Source organism: Emiliania huxleyi (genome assembly GCF_000372725.1).
Source record: "Emiliania huxleyi CCMP1516 unplaced genomic scaffold EMIHUscaffold_36, whole genome shotgun sequence".
In the NCBI taxonomy this organism is placed as follows: domain Eukaryota; phylum Haptophyta; order Isochrysidales; family Noelaerhabdaceae; genus Emiliania; species Emiliania huxleyi.
The window spans coordinates 478,602-500,454 of record NW_005199274.1 but is presented as its reverse complement, the minus strand read 5'-3'; the positions used below and the strand labels follow the sequence as shown (position 1 = coordinate 500,454).

Below are 21,853 nucleotides of genomic sequence, written 5' to 3'. Positions count from 1 at the left end.
AGGAGGAGAGAATGATCAGGCTTCTCGCAAGTTGTCACGAGGAGAGGATCCGGCTCGGCATCACGGCGGAGAGCCAGGCGGCGGCGTCGGCAGAGGTGGCTAAGGCTGTGCGTTTGGACGCTGAGGCGGACGAGGCGGAGGAGGAGGCAGAGGCGGACGAGGAGGCGGCGGCGGCGGCCGAGGCGGCGCTGGCGGATGCCGAGCTGGCGCCTGGACGTCGTCGTCACACTCCAACAGCCCCTCACCTGACCTCGCCCTTGCCTCCCGCAGCATGACCGAAGACGACACCCAGGTGGGTTTGCGTTTGCGCCCCCACCCCCCAGAGCCAGACGCCAGAGGCCCCCTTGTGACGGCCCTTCCTTGGCCCTCTCCACGTCAGTCGCCCTGCACCGCTGCAGGCCTGCTCGGTACTGACTACTGTATCCTGTACGGCTTTATGCGTGTATCGGCGCTGTGAAACTGCACCCTGAGTCACTGCCCTGTGGGGGAGGGGGGGCTGTGGTGCCCACTGCCACTCTGCACTCACTGTGTGTATAGGTAAGGTAAGGTAAGGTAAACTTCTCCACACACACGAGGTGGTGGGGCAAGGGGGGGCAACCCTCGCGTCTCCACGTCTGACGACAGGAGCCCCACGGCATTCAAAGTGCAAGGCCCAGTGCGCGTGGGTGAGCGGTGTATATACCCTCTGTAGGGGTAGCACGTAGTGTTTTGACATTCATTCTCAAGAAATTGCGACGTGCACGCCGCGAACGTTCGGATGATACATGTTCATTCCAATCTCTCACAGTTGGGCTCTTCTCGCCTCTCGACAGACACCTCTCTCTCTCTCTCTCTCTGTCTCGCGTGCTATTTGTTTGAAGCCCCGCCCAATCCCCAGCCCTGAGCCCAGGCAGCGCCGTGGCTGCGGTCCTCGCTTCATCTCCTCTCCCTCCCCTCGCGCGTCCCCTCTCCCTACGAAACGTATGAGGCCAGCGGGCCCGCCCGCGCACCGTGGGGTGTGGGGGCGGCGGGCGGCGACAGAGGTGCTCTCGCGCCGTGACGGCGGGCGGCGGCGCGGCGCGACGGGCGGCGGCGGCGGCAGCAGCAGCAGGGGGGGGGGGGGCGAGGGCTACCCCTCCTTGATCGCGTTCGCTAGCCAGTCGAGCCCGTCGTGCAGCCCGTCCCCCTTGATGGCAGACGTCTTAAAGATTTGCCACTGCAGAGGGGGGGGGGGGGGGGGGCTGGGGTTCCGCGCCAGCAGCGCCGCGTCCTTGAGCTCCTCCTCCTCCAGCATCGTCACCAGCTCCTGCTTTGAGATCCCCATCCGCTCCGCGTCGGCGCTGTCGACCACATAGATGATCGCATTCGTGTTTTGGTAGTAGCAGCGCCAGTAGGGCCGGATCGACGTCTGGCCCCCGAGGTCCCAGACCTGCAAGCGAAGGTTCTGGTACGTGACCTAGGCTCTAGGAAGGTACCAGGAAGCTGCTAGGAAGGGACTAGGTCCCAGACCTGGAAGCGCAGGTTCTGGTAGGTCACCGTCTCCACGTTGAAGCCGATCGTCGGCACCGTCGTCACAACCTCCCCCATCTGCAGCTTGTACAGGATCGTCGTCTTCCCTGCGCGCAGCGGTCGCGCCGAGGAGCGCTCGACTCACCACTTTGCCACGCCGCGTGTGTGATGGGCGATGCGGGCCGGCTGGGCGTGCGCGGACGTGCGAGCGTGCGCGTCATGTGCCGCGGCTCGCTGGGCGAGCTCGCGCGGCCTGGGACTGCACACACCGGCGGCTCGCTGCGGTGTGGAGAGCGACGGGCGAGGCGAGGCGCGACGGGCGCGAGACTGCGCGCGGCGGTGCGGCGCAGGCGCGGCGGCGGAGGACCGGCCGGTCGGGGTGCGCGCCTGCATTATCGAGGCCGAGGATGAGCACGCGGTACTCTTTGTTGCCGAGGAGCGAGGAGAGCATCTTGGACACCATTTTCCCTGCGCGGCGGCGAGGGAGGATGCTGTGCACGCACATGCTGGCGGCCAACGGGCGATGAGGGGCAGGCTCGACACCCATGGTGGCGACGGAGGCGACGTCGGCAACGCGAAGCCGAGGAGAGCCGCAGCGGCGAGAGGCGCCGGAGCAGGTGCGGCCCCCGGCGCTAAGAGAAGTTCAAAAAAAAAGAGCACGATTGGGTTTGTACTATTAACAACGAAGGCGCTCTCAAAAAAAAATGAACCCGCGAGGCTTGAGACCCTGGGAAGGCGAGGGGTGAGCCCTCAGGCGGGGGGGTCTACTCAAACGCCGACGCAAGTGAGTGTAGAGTGGTGGTGTGGGGCGTGCAGTATGGCGACGGCTAGCGCACCACACCCCTCTCCTTAAAATCCCTGTGTGGTGGCGGCGTGCCGTCCTCCCATCCCTCCCTTGGGTTGTCCGTTTTCTTTCTTTCTTTTACGACACTGGGCACGGGATCGGCGGGCAGCGGCGGCGCAGCAGGACGAGGTAGAGGAGAACGACGCGACAGAGGAGGAAGCGACAGGAGGGAGAACCTGAGGGAGGGTGTAGAGGATGTAGAGTGTAGAGCGCTGTAGAGCTGTAGAGATGTAGAGCGCTCTGGAGTGCTGTAGAGCTGTAGAGCTCTACATCTGGCGCGTGACGAACTGCCTCCGTTGTAGAGCGATGTAGAGCGCGATTTTGTTGTAGAGTTTGTTGTAGAGGCTCTACAGCCAAACCGCAGGACGCCGGGAAGGAAGTGTGTGACTCAAAGAGGTCGAGCCGCGCTAATGGGGTGTCTCCGAGCTTACTGGAGCTCTGATGGACGGCCCTGACTATCCCTGACACACAGAGAGTCACTCTGATGGCACACAACACCCTATAACTGCGTCATGACCAGCCTGCCATGCGTCGCCGGTGCCGCATTCGTCGCAGTGCTTCTTTAGCAGGCGGTGGACTGTCGGCTGCGAGGACGGTCGCATTTGCGCGAGGCGAGACGAGCATTGCTGCGCGTTGCATGCGCCATGCCTCGCGCCAGCGCGTGCGGGAGCTCCTGGCTAAGCGTTGAGTCCAGGCGAGTTGCGCTGGCCACTATCGCTACGCCGAGCCGAGCTGACGCGCCGAGGCGCCGGCCAGTCGCAGCCGTGAGGCATGCCACAGCAGCAGAGGCACCTGCCACCCATTGGGCGGGCAGACAGAAGGCCAGGGCAGCACTGGCGAGTGCAACGCGCCTCATGTCGGAGACCGACCGTGCCTAATTCGCCGCTTTTGATGTAGAGTTTGTTGTACGTACTTATAGCTTGCTGGGAGAAAAGAGAGAGCACTTGGAGCACTTGGAGTGCAGTCATCAACCTCACATCCAGGGCCGGGGAGCTGAGAAGCGCACCCAGCGAGCCGGATGATCGGCATCGGGCTACGGGCTAGAGAGCCCTGACCCCTAGCTAGGGGGGGGTGCGCATTCGCAGGGCAAGGGCCTTAAAGTAAACACGGGTCTCCGAGGGTTAGCTCCGCGCTCCAGGTTTCCCTTAGCAGCAGAACGCCCCCTCTACTCGGAGCTAGTAAACACTCGACACGGACTCGACGCCCATCCACACCCGGCACCTCATGGAGGAGGCGGCCAAGGGGAGGGCGGCGGCGGTGAAGGTGGTAGGGGGGACCGCGGTGGCAGGGAGGGGTCCGGGGGCGGGGGAGGTAGGTAGGGCGGAGGAGAGGGGGGCGGCAACGGCGGTGGAAGAGGCGGAGGGGGTGATGGCGCATAGGGCGGGGGCGGTGGGGACGGCAACGGAGTTGGTGATGGCGGAGGGGGAGGTGGAGGTAAGGGCGGGGGACTTGGTGGGGGCGGAGACGGCGGTGGCGGGGATGGTGGTGGAGGGAAGGGCAGTGGCCGGTGCGACGGCGGTAGCGCAGCCGGTGTCAGGGGCGGCGGAACCGGCGATGGCGATGACGATGGCGGTTGCGACGGAGGGGGAGGCGGGTACGGAGGGGGCGGCGGGGACGGTGGCGGCGGAGAGGAAGGCGGGGGAGAGGGCCGATGGATGGGCGGTCTTGATGGAGGCGGCCAGGGAGGGGGTTGCAGAGGCGGCGGCAACGGAGGAGGTGGAGGAGAGGGGGGCGAGGGTGATGGTGAAGGTGGCGACGACGGCTGTGGAGAGGGAAGCGGCGGAGGAGGCGGGGGGGTTGGTGTCGGCGGCCACGGATGAGGTAACGGCGGTAGCGGCGAAGGAGGGGGTGGGGGGGGTAACGGCGGCGGGGGGGGGAGCGGGAGATGGGGTGGCGAAGGAGGCGGAGGCAGGCGAGGCGGCGGCGGGGGTTGGCACGGGGGCGGCAGAGATGGAGAGGGGGGAGGGGGGGGGAATGAGGGAGAAGGAGAGAGAGAAAGAGGAGGAGAGAGAAAGAGGGCTGGGATGGGGGGGGGAGAGAGAGGAGGCAGGGGGGGGGTTGGAATGTCCGACTCCCGGGTGGAGACACTGCCCTTTGCGGGAGTCACGTGTCCCCAACGACCGGCAGTCGGTAATGAGGTTTGGTTGGTTGAGGAAGACGGCCCCCGGTTGCTGAAGCAGGGCAGAAATAAATAAAGGTTAGGGACGTCTCGGGCAGTTATCGCCGCGTTGAATCCCTCCGTCTGCAGGAACGATCTCCCACCGGTTATAATAACCGGCGGTAATCGATAGTCAAAGTTGGGCGCCGGAGAGCGATAGAGCGCCCGCCCATGCACTCCGCTTGTTGTGCAGCACCCGCGGCGCGCGCGCGCCGCGGTGTTGACCAACGACCGCACCACTGGAGGCCACCACGCCACTCGCGGCAATCCGCATCGAGGCCGCCCGTCGGCGCAGCGAGAGTACTGCGCACTGCTGGGCAGCGCCCAGAATGCAGGGAAGGCCTTGGCGCTTCTCGCCATCCAGACTGACTCGGCCACCGGCAAGCGAGCCGAGTGCGCGTTCCGAGCACGCGGCCCGGCACTTTCCCACAGGCCCGCCAGCCGCCGCGCAGCTTTGGAGAGGTAGCTGGCGTTGCGCTGCACTGCTTGAAGCTGCTGTTGAGGCGCTGCACTGCTCAAAGCTGCCCCGTGCGCCGCCGCGAGCGCCGCGCCGTGGCCTCGTTCTCTGGAGAGCCCCAGCACCACCCCTCGCGGCCACTCGCGCCGTTGCAGCAGCTCCGACCCCGCCACTCCGGCTCCCGAGCGCGCGGCGAGCAAGAGGAAGAGCACGCGCATGGGCCAAATGAGAATCCTGGCGGATTCTCAGAGAGGGGGTTGTGTTCTCTAGGCCCCTTTTCTCTTGTTGTAGAGATTTCACGTTGTAGAGCGCCTCTACATCGCTCTACAACGGAGGCAGTTCGTCACGCGGTGGATGTAGAGCTCTACAGCTCTACAGCGCTCTACAGCGCTCCAGAGCGCTCTACATCTCTACAGCTCTACAGCGCTCTACACTCTACATCCTCTACACCCTCCCTCAGCGCTCAGGGGAGAACGACGAGAGTGGGACGACCGCGAGGTGGCATGAAGGTTGCAGCGAGAATCGGCGAGCGAAGGACTGCGAAGGGAGATAGAAAGAGGCAGACGCCCAAGGGTTAGGGTGGGTGACGGCTAGCACCACACTCCTCTCCTTAAAATCCCTGTGTGGTGGCGGCGTGCCGTCCTCCCATCCCTCCTTGAGCACTTGAGCACTGGATAGGGTCGATTCCGCGTGGTACGGGACCCCTCCCTCCTTTGGGTTGTCTGTTTTCTTTCTGGGCACGGGAAGACTGAGATGAGACCGCCAGTGGAGTTGGGAGTCCACCGTGCACCGCGCTGCGAGCCTGTCGTGTCCCTTGTCAGGAGCAGGAGAGCCCCACCTGTCCCCTGATCGTCCTTCCAAAATCCTGCTCGTGCAGGTGTGGACCCTGTCCTCCTCCCCCATCCCTCGTTTGGGTTTGTCTGTCTTCTTTCTTTCTTTCTGGGCACGGGACCCACCCCTCGTTTGGTGTCCGTTTTATTTATTTATTTGGGCACGGGACAGGCGCACGGGACTAGCGCGCGCACTGCCCACTGGCACTTAACACAGGTACACCACCCACGGGAGCCGCCTAAGCGACTCCTGCGAGGACGTCAAAAAAGAAAAAATGTCGCTTTTAGTTCTAAGATTTTTTGGAAGTCGGGGACGAAAGGGAAAAAAAGGGAATACGGAACGCTCCTGCGTCCTGGGCAGCCACCTGGCGGAAGGCCAAACCCCTCGATTTCTTTCTTGCTCCAAGTGCGCGGTTTGCTTCACCTTCAGGTTCGGAATCCTTTGAATTAGAAAAAAACAGCAACGATGAAGGGGTGGTCTGGTAAAGGTACTCAGCTTCAGGGCGGACGGATGGCGCCGCGGTCCGCGCTCGGCGCCCGCGTCATAAGAGTAGCTCCGGCAGCGCGGCGGGGCTGGCGCTGCGCGGCGGCGAGCCCCTCCTCTTCGACGAGAGCTGCATGTTGCGCCGCGCGCGCACCCAGGTGCGGATTGCCATCACGTGCCTCCTCCAGAGCGTCATGCCGGCGCGCCGCTCGTAGGCGTTCTTGGTGTAGAGCGCTGCTCGGATCACCAGCCACGTGAAGAGGGGGCAGAAGAGGAGCGCCAGCGTCACCTCCACGCCGTACCGCGTGTCGTCGGTGAGGTAGCCCTGCACCGCCTCGCGCCGCTGCGCGTATGGCAGCGCCCAGATGCAGCGCACGACGGCGATCCACGCCCACCCCGAGAAGAAGGAGAAGGCGCCGCCGATGAAGATGCGCTCGCGGCTCTCGCGGGCGCCCTTGGCGGCGGAGTTGCCCGTGAACGTGATGTACACGAGCGCGAGGGCGGAGAGGATCAGCGCGACCTTGACGTTGTTCACGAGCGGGTTGTTCCAGAGCGGCGTGTTCGGCGGCGTGACCGGGAACTCGCCGATCGACGGGTAGAGCGCGACGGTGTAGTCTGTCCACGCACAGCCCGCCACCCACCCCAAGGTGCCTGCGGAGGGGCGGGGCGGCCGAGGGGTTTTTTTTTTTGGGGGGGGGGGGGGCGCTCATGCTTCCTCGCGAGGAAGTGTCTGCACGAAGTGTCTGCGAAGTGTCTGCGAAATGTCTGCGAAATGTCTCACCCTCGAGCACGACGAGGAAGCGGAGCGAGACGGCCGCAAAATGGACGCGCAACCGCAGCCGGCGGATCTTGCGGCCCAGCTTGCGCAGCAAGTCGGGGTCGCCGGCGCTGCTCCGATCGCTCACCGCCGAGTTGCGGCCGGCGGCGGCAAACTCGCGCTTAGCGGCGGCGTGCCGCTGCGCGCTGCGCGCCGACGCCTCGGAGAGAGTGGTCAGGTGGCGGGACCAAGACTGGAACTGCATCGAGACGGCGGAGCCTAGAGGCCCCATCTCGGCTCAATCTCGCGTGGAGCGCGGGGCGGGAGCTGCGTCGAGGCGGCGGCGGCCGGCAAAGGTCATCGTGAGCGAGTAGAGCAGTAGGATGCGCTGCTTGACCTACATTGGTCGGTTGATGAGTCATCGACCGTGAAGCAGGGAGGTGAAGCAGAGAGGGGCGCCGCGGCTTGGCCTCGGGCTGCTCCTCGCCGATGCCGGCGGTGACCGAGTAGGCGAGAGCGTCGTTCCACACGATCATGGAGGTGGTCGCGGCAGCCTGGGAGGGGCAGACGCTGGCCGGGGGCTCGTCAGGAGGGGGAGGGGGAGGGCAGGGACGGAGGGCGAGGGCCGGCGGCGCCTTGGACAGCAGCTGCACAAAGGAGCTAAACTGGACACCGACGCGGCGGCGGCAGCCGGTGGTGCCAAACTTCTCCAGCATGGCGGCCGGCTCGAGGAGGAGGATGAGCAGCGCCTGTGCTCGCAGCAAGGGGGACGGTCGGCCTCTTGGAGGGCGAGGGGGGGTTTTCCCTTTGGCCCGGGGCCGCCCCCCTTGGCCCCTCTCCGGGGAACCGTGCTCCAAAGGCTGGGGACTCCGAGGGGCCTCCAAATTCGGAAGGAGGGCGAGGAGGCGGACTCGATGCACTCCAGCGAGACGGGCGGCGCGGCGCCCGCGTGCGGCGTGAGGGCGAGCCCGAGGTTCGCAAAATCGGCGACGGGCGGCGGCGGCGGCGCGGGCGAGGGAGGGTGGTGGATTAGGTGCAGCGCCTGCGGGATCGTTCCGAATAGCTTTGGAGAAGGGCCCCACCGGCGCGGGCGGGTGGGCGCAAGTGCGGGGCGCATCGGCGATGTCGTGCGCACGGAAGAGGACGCCGAGGCCGAGGTCCGCGTCGTCCAACCGGACCGCCACGGCCGACTTTGCGCAGCTGAAGATGCCTGTGGGACATGTCTCGGACATGTCATGGACGCGCCCTGGACCGCCTCGGCCATCTCTGCGCAGCCGACGGGCCGAGCTCAGCGTCGACGCGGAGCTCGAGGAAGGCCCTTCCAAACGACCAGCCGACGAGCATGCCTGCGGAGAGATGGGGCGTGTCACGGGCGTGTGCTCGACATGCCGGGCGACGATCCGACGGAGCACGCCGAGCATGGTCGGGACGATGAGCGTGCCGCGGTTGTTGCGGCTCGCCCGCGTCTCGATCCAGGTCTTGATCAGCGCGCAGGCGGCGAGGAGGGTGAAGGAGAACTCGAACTGAACGTGCGTCGGCGCCGGCTGGTTGCACGGCCGGTCGTACTTCTCTGAGCAGAGGAAGAGCGTGTTGATCTTGAAGAGCTCAGAGGCGAGCATGTCGTCCCACATCTTGCTCACGATGTACGCGGCCGTGTCCGTGATGAAGTACGAGATCTCCTTGAGCGACGCCTCCATCGCGCTGCGCACAAAGCCGCCGAGCGGAGCGGTGTTGAGTGCGCAAAGTGCGAAGCACGCCGTCTCGAAGCGAGGCGTGCAGCACCAGAAGACGTCGCCTCCCATCGCCTCGGGCTCAGCCTCGGCGCCAGCGGTGGACCTGCTGCGGGCTCGCAGCGCTACTGATGCCATCGAATCGCGCGAGCTCGTCTCCTTCTCCTCCTCCTCCTCTCGGTGCCTCTCTCGCAGCAGTAGCCGAGCCGCGTTCCGCACGGATCCAATCCGAACGTAGCCCGCGAGCGACTCGTAGACGCGGCTGAGGAAGGAGTAGTTCTCGTCGACGCGCGCCGAGCCGCCATCGACTCGCATCGAGGAGGAGGCCGCCCGCTCGTGGACGTAGCTGCCACTCCGCATTGATGCGGCGGAGGCAGGAGGCGGAGGCAGGAAGGAAGGGTGCTGGACCACCCAGCGGTCGAAGGGTTGGCCTTGTTAAAAAAAGAAATAATCACCGAATGCCACCGTGGACGCCTACACAGGCACACGCTTGAACGGCGCTTCACTTGAATGGCGTTCGCTTCGGCCGGCCTGCCGCCGCCGGCGCTCAACGCTGCCGCTGCCGAGGGCGCGGCGCGCGGCCGCGACGGCGCGCAAGAGGCCGATGATGGCCAGAGACTCGGCGTGAAGCGCCGCCTCGACGGCGAGCTCGCGAGCGCGCGCGTCAACGACGACGACGCCAAAGAAGGCGACACCATTATGGTGGACGCCGCACAGATGGCCGCTGCGGCGGCCGCCGGCACCGACCGCGGCACGAAGCGCCTGCTGCACGTCGCGCTCGCGGCGCGCGACGGCTCGCACATCCCGGACATCCAGAACACGACGGCGCTCGTCACCGAGATTCGACAGCTTCTGAGGAAGACGCCAGGCTGCGAGGCGCAGCCGGCGAGCGCGATCAGCGTGCCCGTCATCGGCACGTCGCGCGCCATCTGCGTCGCCTTCAGCGGCGAGAGCGAGGCACGTGCCTTCCTCGAGCAGTACGCCGGCGGTGGCGTCCTACAGCTCCCAGCGCCAGACAACATCACCATCACCTTCGCCGCTCTCGACGCCACCGTGTGGGGCAAGCAGGCGGAGGCGCGCGAGACCCAGGCGACCATCGACTCCGACGGCCTCCTCGCCATACGCACGCGCGGCGCCATCAACACCGCGGCCCAGATCGAGCACTTCGCCCCCCTCTTGGAGAAGCACTTCGGCAACGTGGTCTCCATCCAGGAGGGATACCACTCCTTCCTCGGCACGAAGTCGGACGAGAAGGACGGCTCGATCCTCTTCAAGGTGAAGAACGAGAACCTCGTCTGCAACCTCCCTGTCCTGCCCAACGTCTACGCGAGCGGCGATGTCGGCGGACCCCTCCGCCTCGACGTCGGGAGTGTGAAGGTGCTCGGGAACAAGCTTTGCCCATCGTGCCGCGCCTTTGCGACGACGAGCGCCGACATCATCCACGACGCGCAGTGCGGCGCGCAGGCGCTCAAGGAGAGGCGCGCCGCAGCGGCGAACGTCGCCAAGAAGAAGACCTTCGAGAGCCTCATCGTCGACAACAGGGTCGAGGTCGCGCGCGCGGCGGGCAAGGCCAAGGCGATGGCGGTGCGCGACGGGATCGGCTTCTGCCCGGCCTTCAACCAGACCGCCATCCCGTGCAAGACCGCCGCTCGCTGCCGCTACGCGCCGTGCGTCAACTTCGAGGCGCTCCTCCACTCCGCCTTCAAGGACACTATCTACGAGCGCATGCCGAGCGCGGTCAGGCTGGGCACAAGCCGCGGGCGGCGCGGGCGCGGCGGCCGCGGCGGCGGCGGCGGCGGCGGCGAGGTCAAGAGCAACAAGAAGAACTGGGCGAGCGTCGCCCGCGGAGCCGCCCGCTCCTCCTCCGACGGCGGCCCACTCCTCGAGTCCAACGAGCCCTCCCTCTACGAGGGGAGCGACGAGGATTTCTAGGAACGGCCGCCGAGCCCTTCCCGCAGCGCAACCCTAGCAGCGCAGCGGGCAGGGCGGCTCGCGCAGCGCGCGCGCGATCGAGCGAGGGAGCGAGCGAGCGAGCGAGCGAGCGAGCGAGCACACACACACACACACACACACACACACACACACACACACACACACACACACACACACACACACACACACACACACACATGTTGTACACATGCACAGACACACAGCCCCTTCCCCTTCCTCAAGGGCGAGGACACGCGCAGGGGTCGCACTTCTAGCGAGGCCCACAGAGTGGGAGACTCCTATCACCGCCACTGCCACCCACGTGTCAGTCTGCCTGTGGTAGAAGAGACTGCCGGTGAGACGTCGGAGGAAGGTCGCTAGTCGAGAGAGATCGCCAGTGGATAGGGAGTCCACCGTGCTGCGAGCCTGTCGCTGTCCCTTGTCAGGAGCAGGAGAACTAGGAGAGCGCAACCAGTAGGAGGCCCGCGCTTGCCCCCGTGCCGCCGGGTGCAACCTGTCCTATACGAGAGATGGGATTCCTGTCGTGAGGGTGAACCCCTGCCCAGCCCCCCTCCGTGTCGCGATGCGCTCCCCGCTCCCGTTCCCCTGTGTCCCTGATCGTCCTACAAGATCCTGCTTGTGCAGGTGGGGACTCCCTCTGGCTGCGCGCCAGTCGCTCCTTCCGCCTCGGAGTTCGCCTCTTCACCCCCCTCCCCCCCGCTCCCCCGCAAGGGGCGGGGGGGGGGGGGGGGTCTTCTGGCGAGACAGGCAGACATAGCAACTCCGAGTCGTACTCCGTCCCCATTCCATCACGCGGGCACGCATCCAGTGCCGATTTCGGGCAGCCTACCCTTTACGCCGGGCGGCATCCCTTTGGTTGGGTGTTTTCTGGCGCTTGCTCCTCGGGTACCGCCCCCCCCCCCCCTCCCCCCGCACCCCCCGATGGGCCGCCCTCCTCCACCCGCCCCCCCGGATCCCCCATCTCCCCGACCACGCCCCCCGCCTCCCCGCCCTCCACCCCCACCACCTCCTCCTCAGTTGGATCCCTCCCCCTCGTCCTCCCCCGCTCCCCACCGCCCCCCTCCCCCCCCTCGCCCACGCCCCCCCCCTCACCGCCATCCCCCACCCCGTCCCGCGCCCCAAGCCCGGGCGCCTCCTCCCCGCACCCCGCGCACAGCACCCCCCCATTCGCGGAGAGCACCCCGTCCTCTTCATGCAGCCACGGGCTGTCCCGTCCATAAGCGTGCCGGAGGTAGAAGGTCGACAGCACCCCCATGCGGGCCGCCGTCTCCACCGAGTCGGCCCTGGGCCCCCGAGGACCCCTTGGCTTGCCCTTGTCGGAGCGCGGCTTCTTCTTGCTGGTGGCCTCGAGCTGCGCCGCGTCGGCTAGGATCCCCTTCCTCAGCAGATCGCCGTGACAGGACTCAATCCTACCCGCGCATAGGAGCACAAGATCCGTGCCGTCTCGAACCTTCTGTGCCAGTTCGCGAAGCGCCGCCGACCGCGTCCTCCAGAGTCGATCGGCCTTGTCGTCCAGGAACGCGTCGGCGGTTTCAAGGACGCGACCCTCGCTGGAGCGCATCTCCCTCGCCGGCGTGGCCCGGTCGACTCCGTGCCGCGTCGCGGCAGCGCGCGCCGAGGCAGCATCTCCCCGGCCCTCCCCCCACATCGCATACGCCGCCCGGAGTGCCTCCGTGGCGCAGGCGCACCCTCCATGGTGCCCCCGGCGATCGAAGCACGTGCGCTCCCTGGCCCTCCCAGTCGTGAAGGGCGTTGCGAGCTCGGGGTGCCTGCCGGCTCTGCTAGGGGGAAGCCCTTCCACTGCACGAGGTATTCCAGCTCGTTCAGCGCTCCGGACTCGCGGACGTCGACGATGCGCTCGATCTCGTACCCCTGACGGTACTTGTCGATCTCTTCCTGGAGCGGTGCGACGTGGCGAGGCGGGTCCTCGCCGTGCCACTTGTCGGAGAAGGCCCGGAGCCAGCGCACTGCCACCGCGTCCCGCAGCGTGACATCCACCAGGTTCTTGTATTCCAGTGCGATCTTGTTTTCCCAGCTGGACGTTCGCCCTTGGGTATGCACCAGCAGGCGATCGCTCATGACCTCCCACGGGGCCCACCCCTTGGCGTGGTACATGTCAACCCATCTCACTAGGCCCAGCCCGACAAGCCCCCTCGAGAAGACGACTCCCGGCCGCTCCCACACCACGCACCCCCCCCCGTCCTCGGGTGCTTTCCATAGACGCCGATCCAACGGCCAGCCGTCTTCCATCTGCGGCCAGCTTCTTGATCGGATGTTCGCTCTGAGTTTGTATTGCAGCCAGGCCTCAATGTAGTACTCATTGCGCAGATGCCCGTCTAGGTGCGTCGGATGCCAGTCGAGAGGCGTCGGAGCTTCCCTGGACGGGACGTATCCTAGCCGTACGCCTGTCATCGCTATCTGCGCTTCCACGTACAATGCAGTTCGAGACTGCTGGCAGAACGATGCCTCCGTGCTCGGCCGCATTTCCCCGTGGACGCCTCTCTGTTTCGACAAAATCTCTCTCGACGGACGTACTTTCCCACGACGGACGGACGGACGTACTTTCCCCATCAAGATTTTTTCTCCGCTCGCCCAGTAAATTCGAAAGAAATCCCGATATTTCTTTTGCTGGGGACGCCACTTCGTGGCGCTCGGGCGCTTGATGACACTGCGCACGCGCTGTCGCTGGCAAATAAACCAACCCTTTTCCTGGCTCACAAGCTAAAGATGTTCACGGGCCCCCACAGGGAGGTCTTCCGCAACCATGGGGAGCCCCGGGTACTCTTTAGCTGTACTCGTCTAGGCAGGGCGGGCGGTGGAACCCCGAGACGGGATGTGCTGAGTGAGGACCCGTGTATGTGCAAGGTGTACCAGTGTCGTGTCCACTAGCTCCGAGTAGAGAGGGCGTTCTGCAGTTAAGGGGAAACCCGGTACACGGAGCCAACCCTCGGAGACCCGTGTTTACTTTACGGCCCTTTCCTTTCCCTGCGAACGCGCACCCCCCCAGGGCTAGGGCTCTCTTGCCCGCAACCCGATACCGATCATCTGGCCCGCTGGGTGCGCTTCTTAGCTCCCCGGCCCTGGATGTGAGGTTACCGACACGCTGCACTCCAAGTGCTCCAAGTTTTACGGACGACTACTGGGGCGAAATGCAACTCTCTTCAGCGTGTCATGCTTGCGTCCCCTGCCACGTGCCAGCAGTGGACGCTTTTCTACGATCCGTTTCCTTGCAGCTAAACTCACGACGGTTTTTTGGGTTTATCTTGTGGGTAGGTGGAAAGTGGCAGAACTAAAGTAAAGCCGTAGAGGGCAGCACAGCACCGGCACCTTCCCCCCTCCCCGGTGCTATGATCGCGCTCACGTAAAATGTCAATAAAAATCACGGTTGCGCGCAGGCAGGCAGGCTGGCAGGCGGCAGGCACCGCGACAGTACATGCAGGTAGAGGCCCACCCCCGCCTAGAGCGCGCAGGAGGCGGCCACACACACACACACACAAACACAGCAAAACACCAATGCAAACAAAGACAGCATTACGACAGTGTACGCGCGGCATGACAACCGAGCTGGCCCCGCCCCCAAAGGAGAGGGGACCCTGCGACCTCCCAAGGATCGCTCTACGTCCGATCTACTCGCGTGCATTAGGGGTATAGGAATCCTATGGCGGTCAGAACTGGGTGGGATCGAGGACAAACGCTCCCATCGCGCCCGCGCCCGCCGCCATCTTTTCCGAGACGCGGCGCAACTCGCGCAACTCGCGCTCACGATCCTCGCGCTCGACGACCTTGGGCACCACGAAGCTACGCCAGCAGTCCAGCAGCTCCGGCCCCGCGCGGCCCTCGAAGCGCTCCTCGTCCCACGCGATCAGGTAGCCCAACCGCATCACCTCGACAGCCCGCTTGCGAGCCGCCTCCGGGAAGAGCTCGTGCGACTGCGGCGACCACTCCGCCGCCTTGAGGATGAGCCTGCCCACCTCCACCGCCTCGGCCGCTGGCTGCAGGTTGGCCGGCCTGAGGGGGGGCAGAGGCATGGGAGGTGTTCAAGGAGAGGCTCCGGGGAGTGGGGGAGAGACCATCGCATAGCGCACCTTAGTGCGAGGGCCTTGGCCTCGCCCGCCACCTGCACGCCGAAACGGCCCGTCGAGGCGTTCGCTGAGACGACGACGCCGACCTCGCCGTTCATCGAGGGCCGCGAGACGAGAGAGTGGATCGTGACGGTGGAACCGACTGCCGCGGCGGTCGGATCCGACTCGCCCCACGAGCAGAGGACGCGCGCCCGCTCGAGGGCAGAAGGCTCGCCGGCGAGCGGGTCGTCGCCGCCGCGCAGCAGCGCCCGCGCCCGCTCGACGGTGATCGCCTGCACGGGAAAGAGAGGACGAGGTCGCGCCCAGTCAGCCGAGGCTTCTCTAGATCCACTCCGTGCGCCTCGAGATGCTGCAGCGGCAGCCAAGACTTCACCTGCGCCCCGTTCCGGACGTAGTGGGTCCACTTGGGGCCGCGGCTGGCGGCCAGCCAAGCGGCCACATCGGCACGCTTGTGATGGACCGCGCACTGATCGGGCGTGCCGAGCGGCGTAGCGGCGCGAGAGGCGCCGAAGGCGGAGAGCAGCTGGCACGCGTCGAGGAGGCCCAGCTGGCAAGCGACGAGCAGCGGCGTCACACCGCCCCTCACAACGCGGTTGACGTCCGCCCCCGCCCGCACGCACAGACGGGCGCAGTCGCGGTTGCTATTGCACAGGGCGATCAGCAGCGGAGAGAAGCCGTCAAAGTCGCGCAGCTTGTCCACCGGGGCGCCAGCCTCAAGGAGGAGCTGAGCGCACTCCAGGTGGCCGTTCTGGCAAGCCATGAAGAAGGGCGTGGTGCCTTCCCCGCCCCCCGGCCCCCGGATAGGGTCGGTGTCGCCGCTCTTCTTGATTACGGCCAAGCCGGCGTCCGCTCCGGAAGCGAGCAGCAGCTGGACGCACTCGAGGTGTCCATCCTTTGCCGCTTTCCACAGCGCCGACGTCTGGCCGCCGGGGTCCAGGCAATCGGCGCCCGCCCCTGCGGCGAGCAGCAGCTTGACGCAGCCTCCGTGGCCGTTGCCGGCGGCGTTGGCCAATCCTCCGCAATCAAGTGCCGCGCCCGCTCCCACGAGCAGCTCGACGCAGCGAAGCCGGCCGTCGGAGGCCGCTTGGGCGAGCGGCGTCCAGCCGTTGTCAGCGCGCTGGTCAACCTCGGCGCTGGCGTCCAACAGAACCGACATGAACTCCGGCGCGCCAAAGTGGCCAGAGAGAAGGAGCGGGGAGTAGCCGTCGGAGTCGGCGAGGTTGATGGCTGCGCCCGCGCCGAGGATGCGCTTCAGGACGTCGAGAGCGCGGGCCATTCTGTCGCGGGTGGCGGCGGCGACGCCAGCTTTGGATACGCCTCCCTCTGCCTTGAGGATGCCCATGCTTTCCCACACCACGGGGGTCTGCATCACCGCGGTGAGGAGGGCCGTATCGCCACCCTCTAGTTTGAGGTCAAGCGTCGCGCCCTGTGAGAGGAGGAGCGTGACGCAGCGCGGCGCGGAGAGGCGCGCGGCGTAGGAGAGGAGCGAGTCGCCGGCCGGCCACGCCGAGACGGGGTAGAAGTCGATATTGATCGGCATCTCGTCAAGGGCAGCAGCGAGTGCACCGTCATCATCATCATGGATCGCTGCGATCCCTGCCTCAATCAGGCGGCGCACGCCGTGTGCGACTCCCTTCTTGGCGAACAAGGCGTCGAGATTTTCACTGTACGAATCGGTATAGAAGTCAGATGCCATTGGCCGGACGCCTGCGCCGGCCCAATCCGCGACGGGAGAGCAGGCTCTCACAACGCGACAATGTGAGGCTAATGACTGCACTCCCAAGTGGCCCGAAGTCGTTTTCTTTTTCTTGATTTCTCATTAGCTCTTTGAAGTAGCCCGCTTTGATCTCGCCCACCCGCCTTACCGCGCTCCAGGGCGAGAGAACGCGGTTCCCAACTACGAACGAGCGCCACCGCCAAAACAAGGAAAAAGTCCTGTTGGACCCCCGGAGCTAGGGCTTTCTTGCCCGCAACCCGATCCCGATCATCCGGCCCGCTGGGTGCGCTTCTTAGCTCCCCGGCCCTGGATGTGAGGCTAATGACTGCACTCCAAGTGCTCCAAGAACTCCGCGGAGGGGTTTTTTCTTTTTTCTTTTTCGCTCTTTGTTGCCCGCTTTTGATCTCGCCCACCCGCCTTACCGCGCTCCAGGGCGAGAGAACGCGGTTCCCAACTGCGAACGAGCGCCACCGCCAAAACAAGGAAAAAGTCCTCGGTTGGTTGTAAGTCTATTGTTGGCAAATCAAGAAGAGCTCACTCACAGGGGTGGCTGATGACTGCACTCCAAGTGCTCCAAGTGCACACAGAATCACAACGGGAGGAAAGCGGCGAGTCGCAATTCCTGGGTCCTTGTGGCGGGCCACCCTGTCCAGAGTGCAGAGTCCAGAGAGGCATGAGTTGCCAATCTAGGGTCTTTCGACCGAGTCTATGAGTCCTGGCCGCTCCCGGTGGTGGCAAAGGTTGATTGAGCAACCGAGCGACGGGAGATAGATGATAGTGCGGGGGTACGGGTGTTCCAGGGGGTCACGACACGCACCGAACCCTTCACGAGCCGAAAGGCTGTGCCCGGGGAAGGCACAGTAATCCGGCACGTGTTGGGCGCCCCATTCCGTTTGGCGGCTAGGTCGGCTCAGGGCCCCGTCCACTTCCCTCCCCCTTGGCGCGTGATTGATGGTGTGGGGATGTCGCCCAGGCCAGCCAGGGCAGGGGCGGAGGGCGAGGGCGGAGGGCGGGACGGGCGCCAAGCGGGAGGGAGCGAACGGAGTGGAATGCACAGATGGGTGGGGGATGGCGAAGGCGGAGGGCGGGCGGGAAGGGGGGAGGGCGGCGGGAGGGTGGCGGAGGTCGGCATGGGCGGGCGGTGGGTGGTGGTGCCCTTCTTGTCGCACGGATGGGGCGACGACTGCGCGTGGTCCGTGGAGTGCGTCACACACACGCTGCGACCCCGTGTTTTTGAGAGAATTCTTGATACGAAACCACGACGACACACACCAGTCGACTCGCATCGGTTGCCTCCATGAACGGCGGAGCTATTCTCGCGCCCACACCACACCTGGCTCCAACGTGGACACGCCCATAGCTGGGGACACTACTAGGTCACGCATGGCATCACAGAAGTTTTATCTCTGGGCCCCGAAAGGCATCTCTAGCAGTGTCGTTACACATGCCCCCTCCCCTCCTGGGCGCATGCGCCTCACGTCTCGCCAGAGCATAAGCCCTTGGCGTGTGGCGAGACGAGTTTTTCGCCATCGCAGCGAGCAGCAAGCCGCCCGCCGCAAACAGCCGGAGGCCTCGCCGCGGCACTGGCTGCGCCGCGGTCCCGCACCCGTCGACGCAGCTCCCCCCGCGGAAGACCGCGCGTAGCGACGTCTTGACGATCGAGATGAGCGTGCCTGAAGCTCGCCCACCTACTGCCCCTGAGAGTTGGTTATTGAGTGGGATCAGCTCCCCCCCTTGGGATCGAAGCCGCCACAACCTCACACCCTCTCTCTCTCTCTCTCTCTCTCCCGTGTTTTTGGTGCAGCACGTTGGAGCACTTGGAGCACTTGGAGTGCGGTCAGCAACCTCACGTCCAGGACCGGGGAGCTAAGAAGCGCACCCAGTTGGCCGGACGCTCGGCATCGGGTTGCGGGCAAGAGAGCCCTAGCCCCGGGGGTGCGCGGTCGCAGGGCCATAACACGTCTCCGAGGGATGGTTCCGTGTACCGGGTTACCCCTTAACTGCAGAACGCACCCTCTTCCTCGACCGTGGGGGGGTGCGCGGTCGCAGGGCCATAACACGGGTCTCCGAGGGCGTACGGCAGCGCTCCGGGTTTCCCTCAGCGGCGGAATTTTTCCCTCGCGCTTCCTTGGGCCCCCCTAGCAGCAGACCGCACCCCCTCTACTCGGAGCTAGTGGGGGGTGCGCGGTCGCAGGGCCATAAGGAGGAGAGGGGGGCGGCAACGGCGGTGGAAGAGGCGGAGGGGGTGATGGCGCATAGGGCGGGGGCGGTGGGGACGGCAACGGAGTTGGTGATGGCGGAGGGGGAGGTGGAGGTAAGGATGGGGGACTTGGTGGGGGCGGAGACGGCGGTGGCGGGGATGGTGGTGGCGGGGAGGGCAATGGCCGGTGCGACGGCGGTAGCGCAGCCGGTGTCAGGGGCGGCGGAACCGGCGATGGCGATGGCGATGGCGGTGGCGACGGAGGGAGAGGCGGGTACGAAGGGGGCGGCGGGGACGGTGGCGGCGGAGAGGAAGGCGGGGGGGAGGGTCGATGGGTGGGCGGTCTTGGTGGAGGTGGCCAGGGAGGGGGTTGCAGAGGCGGCGGCAACGGAGGAGGTGGAGGAGAGGGGGGCGAGGGTGATGGTGAAGGTAGCGGCGACGGCTGTGGAGAGGGAGGCGGCGGAGGAGGCGGGGGGGTCGGTGTCGGCGGCCACGGATGAGGTAGCGGCGGTAACGACGAAGGAGGGGGTGGGGGGGGTAACGGCGGCGGGGGGGGGAGCGGGAGATGGGGTGGCGGAGGAGGCGGAGGCAGGCGAGGCGGCGGCGGGGGTTGGCACGGGGGCGGCAGAGATGGAGAGGGGGGAGGGGGGGGGAATGAGGGAGAAGGAGAGAGAGAAAGAGGAGGAGAGAGAAAGAGGGCTAGGATGGGGGGGGGAGAGAGAGGGGGCAGGGGGGGGTTTGGAATGTCCGACTCCCGGGTGGAGACACTGCCCTTTGCAGGAGTCACGTGTCCCCAACGACCGGCAGTCGGTAATGAGGTTTGGTTGGTTGAGGAAGACGGCCCCCGGTTCCTGAAGCAGGGCAGAAATAAATAAAGGTTAGGGACGTCTCGGGCAGTTATCGCCGCGTTGAATCCCTCCGTCTGCAGGAACGATCTCCCACCGGTTATAATAACCGGCGGCAATCGATAGTCAAAGTTGGGCGCCGGAAAGCGATCGAGCGCCCGCCCATGCACTCCGCTTGTTGTGCAGCACCCGCGGCGCGCGCGCGCCGCGGTGTTGACCAACGACCGCGCCACTGGAGGCTCCCACGCCACTCGCGGCAATCCGCATCGAGGCCGCCCGTCGGCGCAGCAAAGGCACTGCGCACTTCTGGGCAGCGCCCAGAATGCAGGGAAGGCCTTGGCGCTTCTCGCCAGCCAGGCTGACTCGGCAACCGGCACGCGAGCCGACCGCGCGTCCCGAGCCCACGGATCGGCGCCATCGCACAGGCCCGCCAGCCGCCGCATAGCTCCAGAGAGGCCACTGGCGTTGTGCTGCACTGCCTGAAGGCGCTGCTGAGGCTCTGTTTCAGCTGAAGCTGCCCCGTGCGCCGCCGCGAGCACCGCGTAGTGGTCTCGCCCTCTGGAGAGCCCCAGCACGACCCCTCGCGGCCACTCGCGCCGTTGCAGCAGCTCCGACCCCGCCACTCCGGCTCCCGAGCGCGCGGCGAGCACGAGGAAGAGCATGCGCATGGGCCAAAATCCGTTACTGAAAGATAGCTCTCGTTGGAAGAAATCTTTTGCTGCGTTACCAAGCCGATCAGACAGAGAGAAAGGAGGACTCGCGTCGCCGAGTGCTCGCATTGGCATACACTGTGTGAAAGAGTGAGTGAGTGTGACACACACGCACGCACGCACGCACACTCACTCACTCATCCACTGCTTCAACGCATCTCCATATGTCGCTCCTTCGGCTAGTCATTGGCGTCCCTGCCTTTGGTGGCGTCGCGGCAATTTCTTCTTGCCGCGGCTTTGGGAGGCGGCTCGAGCAGCGCCTGTTTTCTCTCTCCTTGCCGGCCCGGCCGGTCCATCCGGAGGCAATGCATCCGGGATTGAGGCAAGAAAGCGGTGTCATCTACCGCGACTTCTCGAATGCCGTCCGCAGCTGGAAGGGCGGAGCCATCTTGAGACAGGCCGGCATGCAATCGCGCTTTGCGGCCGAGGCGGAGAGGTGGGTGCAGCAAGCCTTCAGCGAGCCGTCGCCGCCGCCAGTTCCCTCCGCCACGAACGAGAGCGCCAACGGCACTGCATTGGTAGCTCCGACCACCTCCTGCGTCGCCCAGCTCTACAGCTACCTCATGACAAGGATCGACGCCCGTCCGGACAGCTTCTTGTCGCTGCCTGAGGACGCCCTCTCTCCGAGAGGCGATACGCTTGGTAAGGTCGCCGGACCCGTCCTCCTCTCTGGAGGCGACCGCAATGCGGCCATGCTCGACCAGGTCGTCGCCAACCACGCTCGGTTCGCTCGCGCCCACGGCTACGCGCACTGGTGGCACAAGGGCTCGCTCGTCGCTGCAAGGGGATGGCAGCCGTACTGGCACAAGGTGGAGCAGCTTCGACTGGCCACCCGCCGTTTCCGCAACGCGTCGGCCTTTGTGTGGGTCGATGACGACATCGTCCTCACCAACCTACGCGACGGCGACCGCTTTGCGCAGGCGCTCCGCCGCTCTCCCGCCAGCCTGCTCGTCACGCGCGACCCTTCAAGCAAGCACGCCGAGGTGAACACGGGCATCATCATCCTGCGCAACACGAAGCGGGGCCGCGCGGTGCTCGAGGCGCTCTGGTCGCGCGCCGACCAGTGGCGCGCAGACGGCACCTCCCTCTCGACGGACGGACAGGCCTCCTGCCTGCACGAGCAGCAGGCCCTCGAGGAGATGCTGCAGTCGGGGGAGTGGGCGTCCGAGATTGGCGTGCTCGAGCAGCGCGCGCCGGGCGCGTGGAACCTCAACACTTTTCTGCGCTGGTCGCACTACGACGCGGAGCGCGAGGCGGACCGGAGGTACGAGGAGGACTCGCGAGCTGGCGCGTGGGCGCACGGTGACTTTGCGGGGCACTGCTCCGGCCTGAGCCAGCTGCGGCGAGCGATGTGCATGGGCGCTCTCCTCGGCAATGTGGTCGTTGCATGAGCATTTTTTGCGTTTACTTGCTGTGTGATATGGTGTGTGTTTGTGTGTGAGCGAGAACGGAGCGATTGTGGCGGTGCAAACTTCGCTTCGGCCTGTGCGTCCTTGTGTGAAGGAGAGTTTGAAGGAGAGTACTAGCTACACGGTCTGTTCGGTTCTCTCTCGCTCCCATAGTGCCATCATACGCCGTGGTAATATATGCTCCTCACC

The 21,853-nt window shown here is 65.8% G+C and overlaps 6 protein-coding genes across 6 annotated transcripts; 2 read left to right on the top strand and 4 right to left on the bottom strand.

The window, feature by feature from the left end:
- Window positions 1-722: 722 nt before the first annotated feature.
- ARL1 (ARL1, ARF-like GTPase) lies at window positions 723-2,114 on the bottom strand. Its single transcript, XM_005772409.1, has 4 exons — window positions 2,032-2,114; window positions 1,876-1,956; window positions 1,489-1,595; window positions 723-1,408 (listed from the first exon to the last, which is right to left on the bottom strand). Exons 1-4 carry the CDS (start codon window positions 2,033-2,035, stop codon window positions 1,109-1,111), a joined length of 492 nt encoding a protein of 163 aa, XP_005772466.1. The 5' UTR covers window positions 2,036-2,114; the 3' UTR covers window positions 723-1,108.
- Window positions 2,115-6,048: 3,934 nt separating this feature from the next.
- On the bottom strand, window positions 6,049-9,150 carry EMIHUDRAFT_451058 (hypothetical protein). The gene is made up of 6 exons (XM_005772408.1): window positions 8,349-9,150; window positions 8,101-8,228; window positions 7,672-7,767; window positions 7,445-7,572; window positions 7,043-7,224; window positions 6,049-6,912 (listed from the first exon to the last, which is right to left on the bottom strand). The coding sequence occupies exons 1-6, from the start codon at window positions 9,106-9,108 to the stop codon at window positions 6,320-6,322; spliced, it is 1,887 nt and encodes a 628-aa protein (XP_005772465.1). The 5' UTR covers window positions 9,109-9,150; the 3' UTR covers window positions 6,049-6,319.
- A 108-nt stretch (window positions 9,151-9,258) lies between these two features.
- EMIHUDRAFT_102039 (hypothetical protein) lies at window positions 9,259-10,680 on the top strand (the record flags this gene model as incomplete). Its single annotated transcript, XM_005772407.1, has 1 exon — window positions 9,259-10,680. One exon carries the CDS (start codon window positions 9,259-9,261, stop codon window positions 10,678-10,680), a length of 1,422 nt encoding a protein of 473 aa, XP_005772464.1.
- Window positions 10,681-14,048: 3,368 nt separating this feature from the next.
- EMIHUDRAFT_435974 (hypothetical protein) lies at window positions 14,049-16,538 on the bottom strand. The gene is made up of 3 exons (XM_005772406.1): window positions 15,124-16,538; window positions 14,787-15,055; window positions 14,049-14,709 (listed from the first exon to the last, which is right to left on the bottom strand). The coding sequence occupies exons 1-3, from the start codon at window positions 16,477-16,479 to the stop codon at window positions 14,367-14,369; spliced, it is 1,968 nt and encodes a 655-aa protein (XP_005772463.1). The 5' UTR covers window positions 16,480-16,538; the 3' UTR covers window positions 14,049-14,366.
- Window positions 16,539-17,889: 1,351 nt separating this feature from the next.
- On the bottom strand, window positions 17,890-20,330 carry EMIHUDRAFT_208806 (hypothetical protein; the record flags this gene model as incomplete). The annotated part of the gene is made up of 3 exons (XM_005772405.1): window positions 17,890-18,173; window positions 18,579-18,638; window positions 19,850-20,330. 3 exons carry the CDS (start codon window positions 20,328-20,330, stop codon window positions 17,890-17,892), a joined length of 825 nt encoding a protein of 274 aa, XP_005772462.1.
- On the top strand, window positions 20,290-21,841 carry EMIHUDRAFT_435973 (galactosyltransferase, family 34). Its single transcript, XM_005772404.1, has one exon. The coding sequence runs from the start codon at window positions 20,420-20,422 to the stop codon at window positions 21,644-21,646; it is 1,227 nt and encodes a 408-aa protein (XP_005772461.1). The 5' UTR covers window positions 20,290-20,419; the 3' UTR covers window positions 21,647-21,841.
- Window positions 21,842-21,853: the final 12 nt, after the last annotated feature.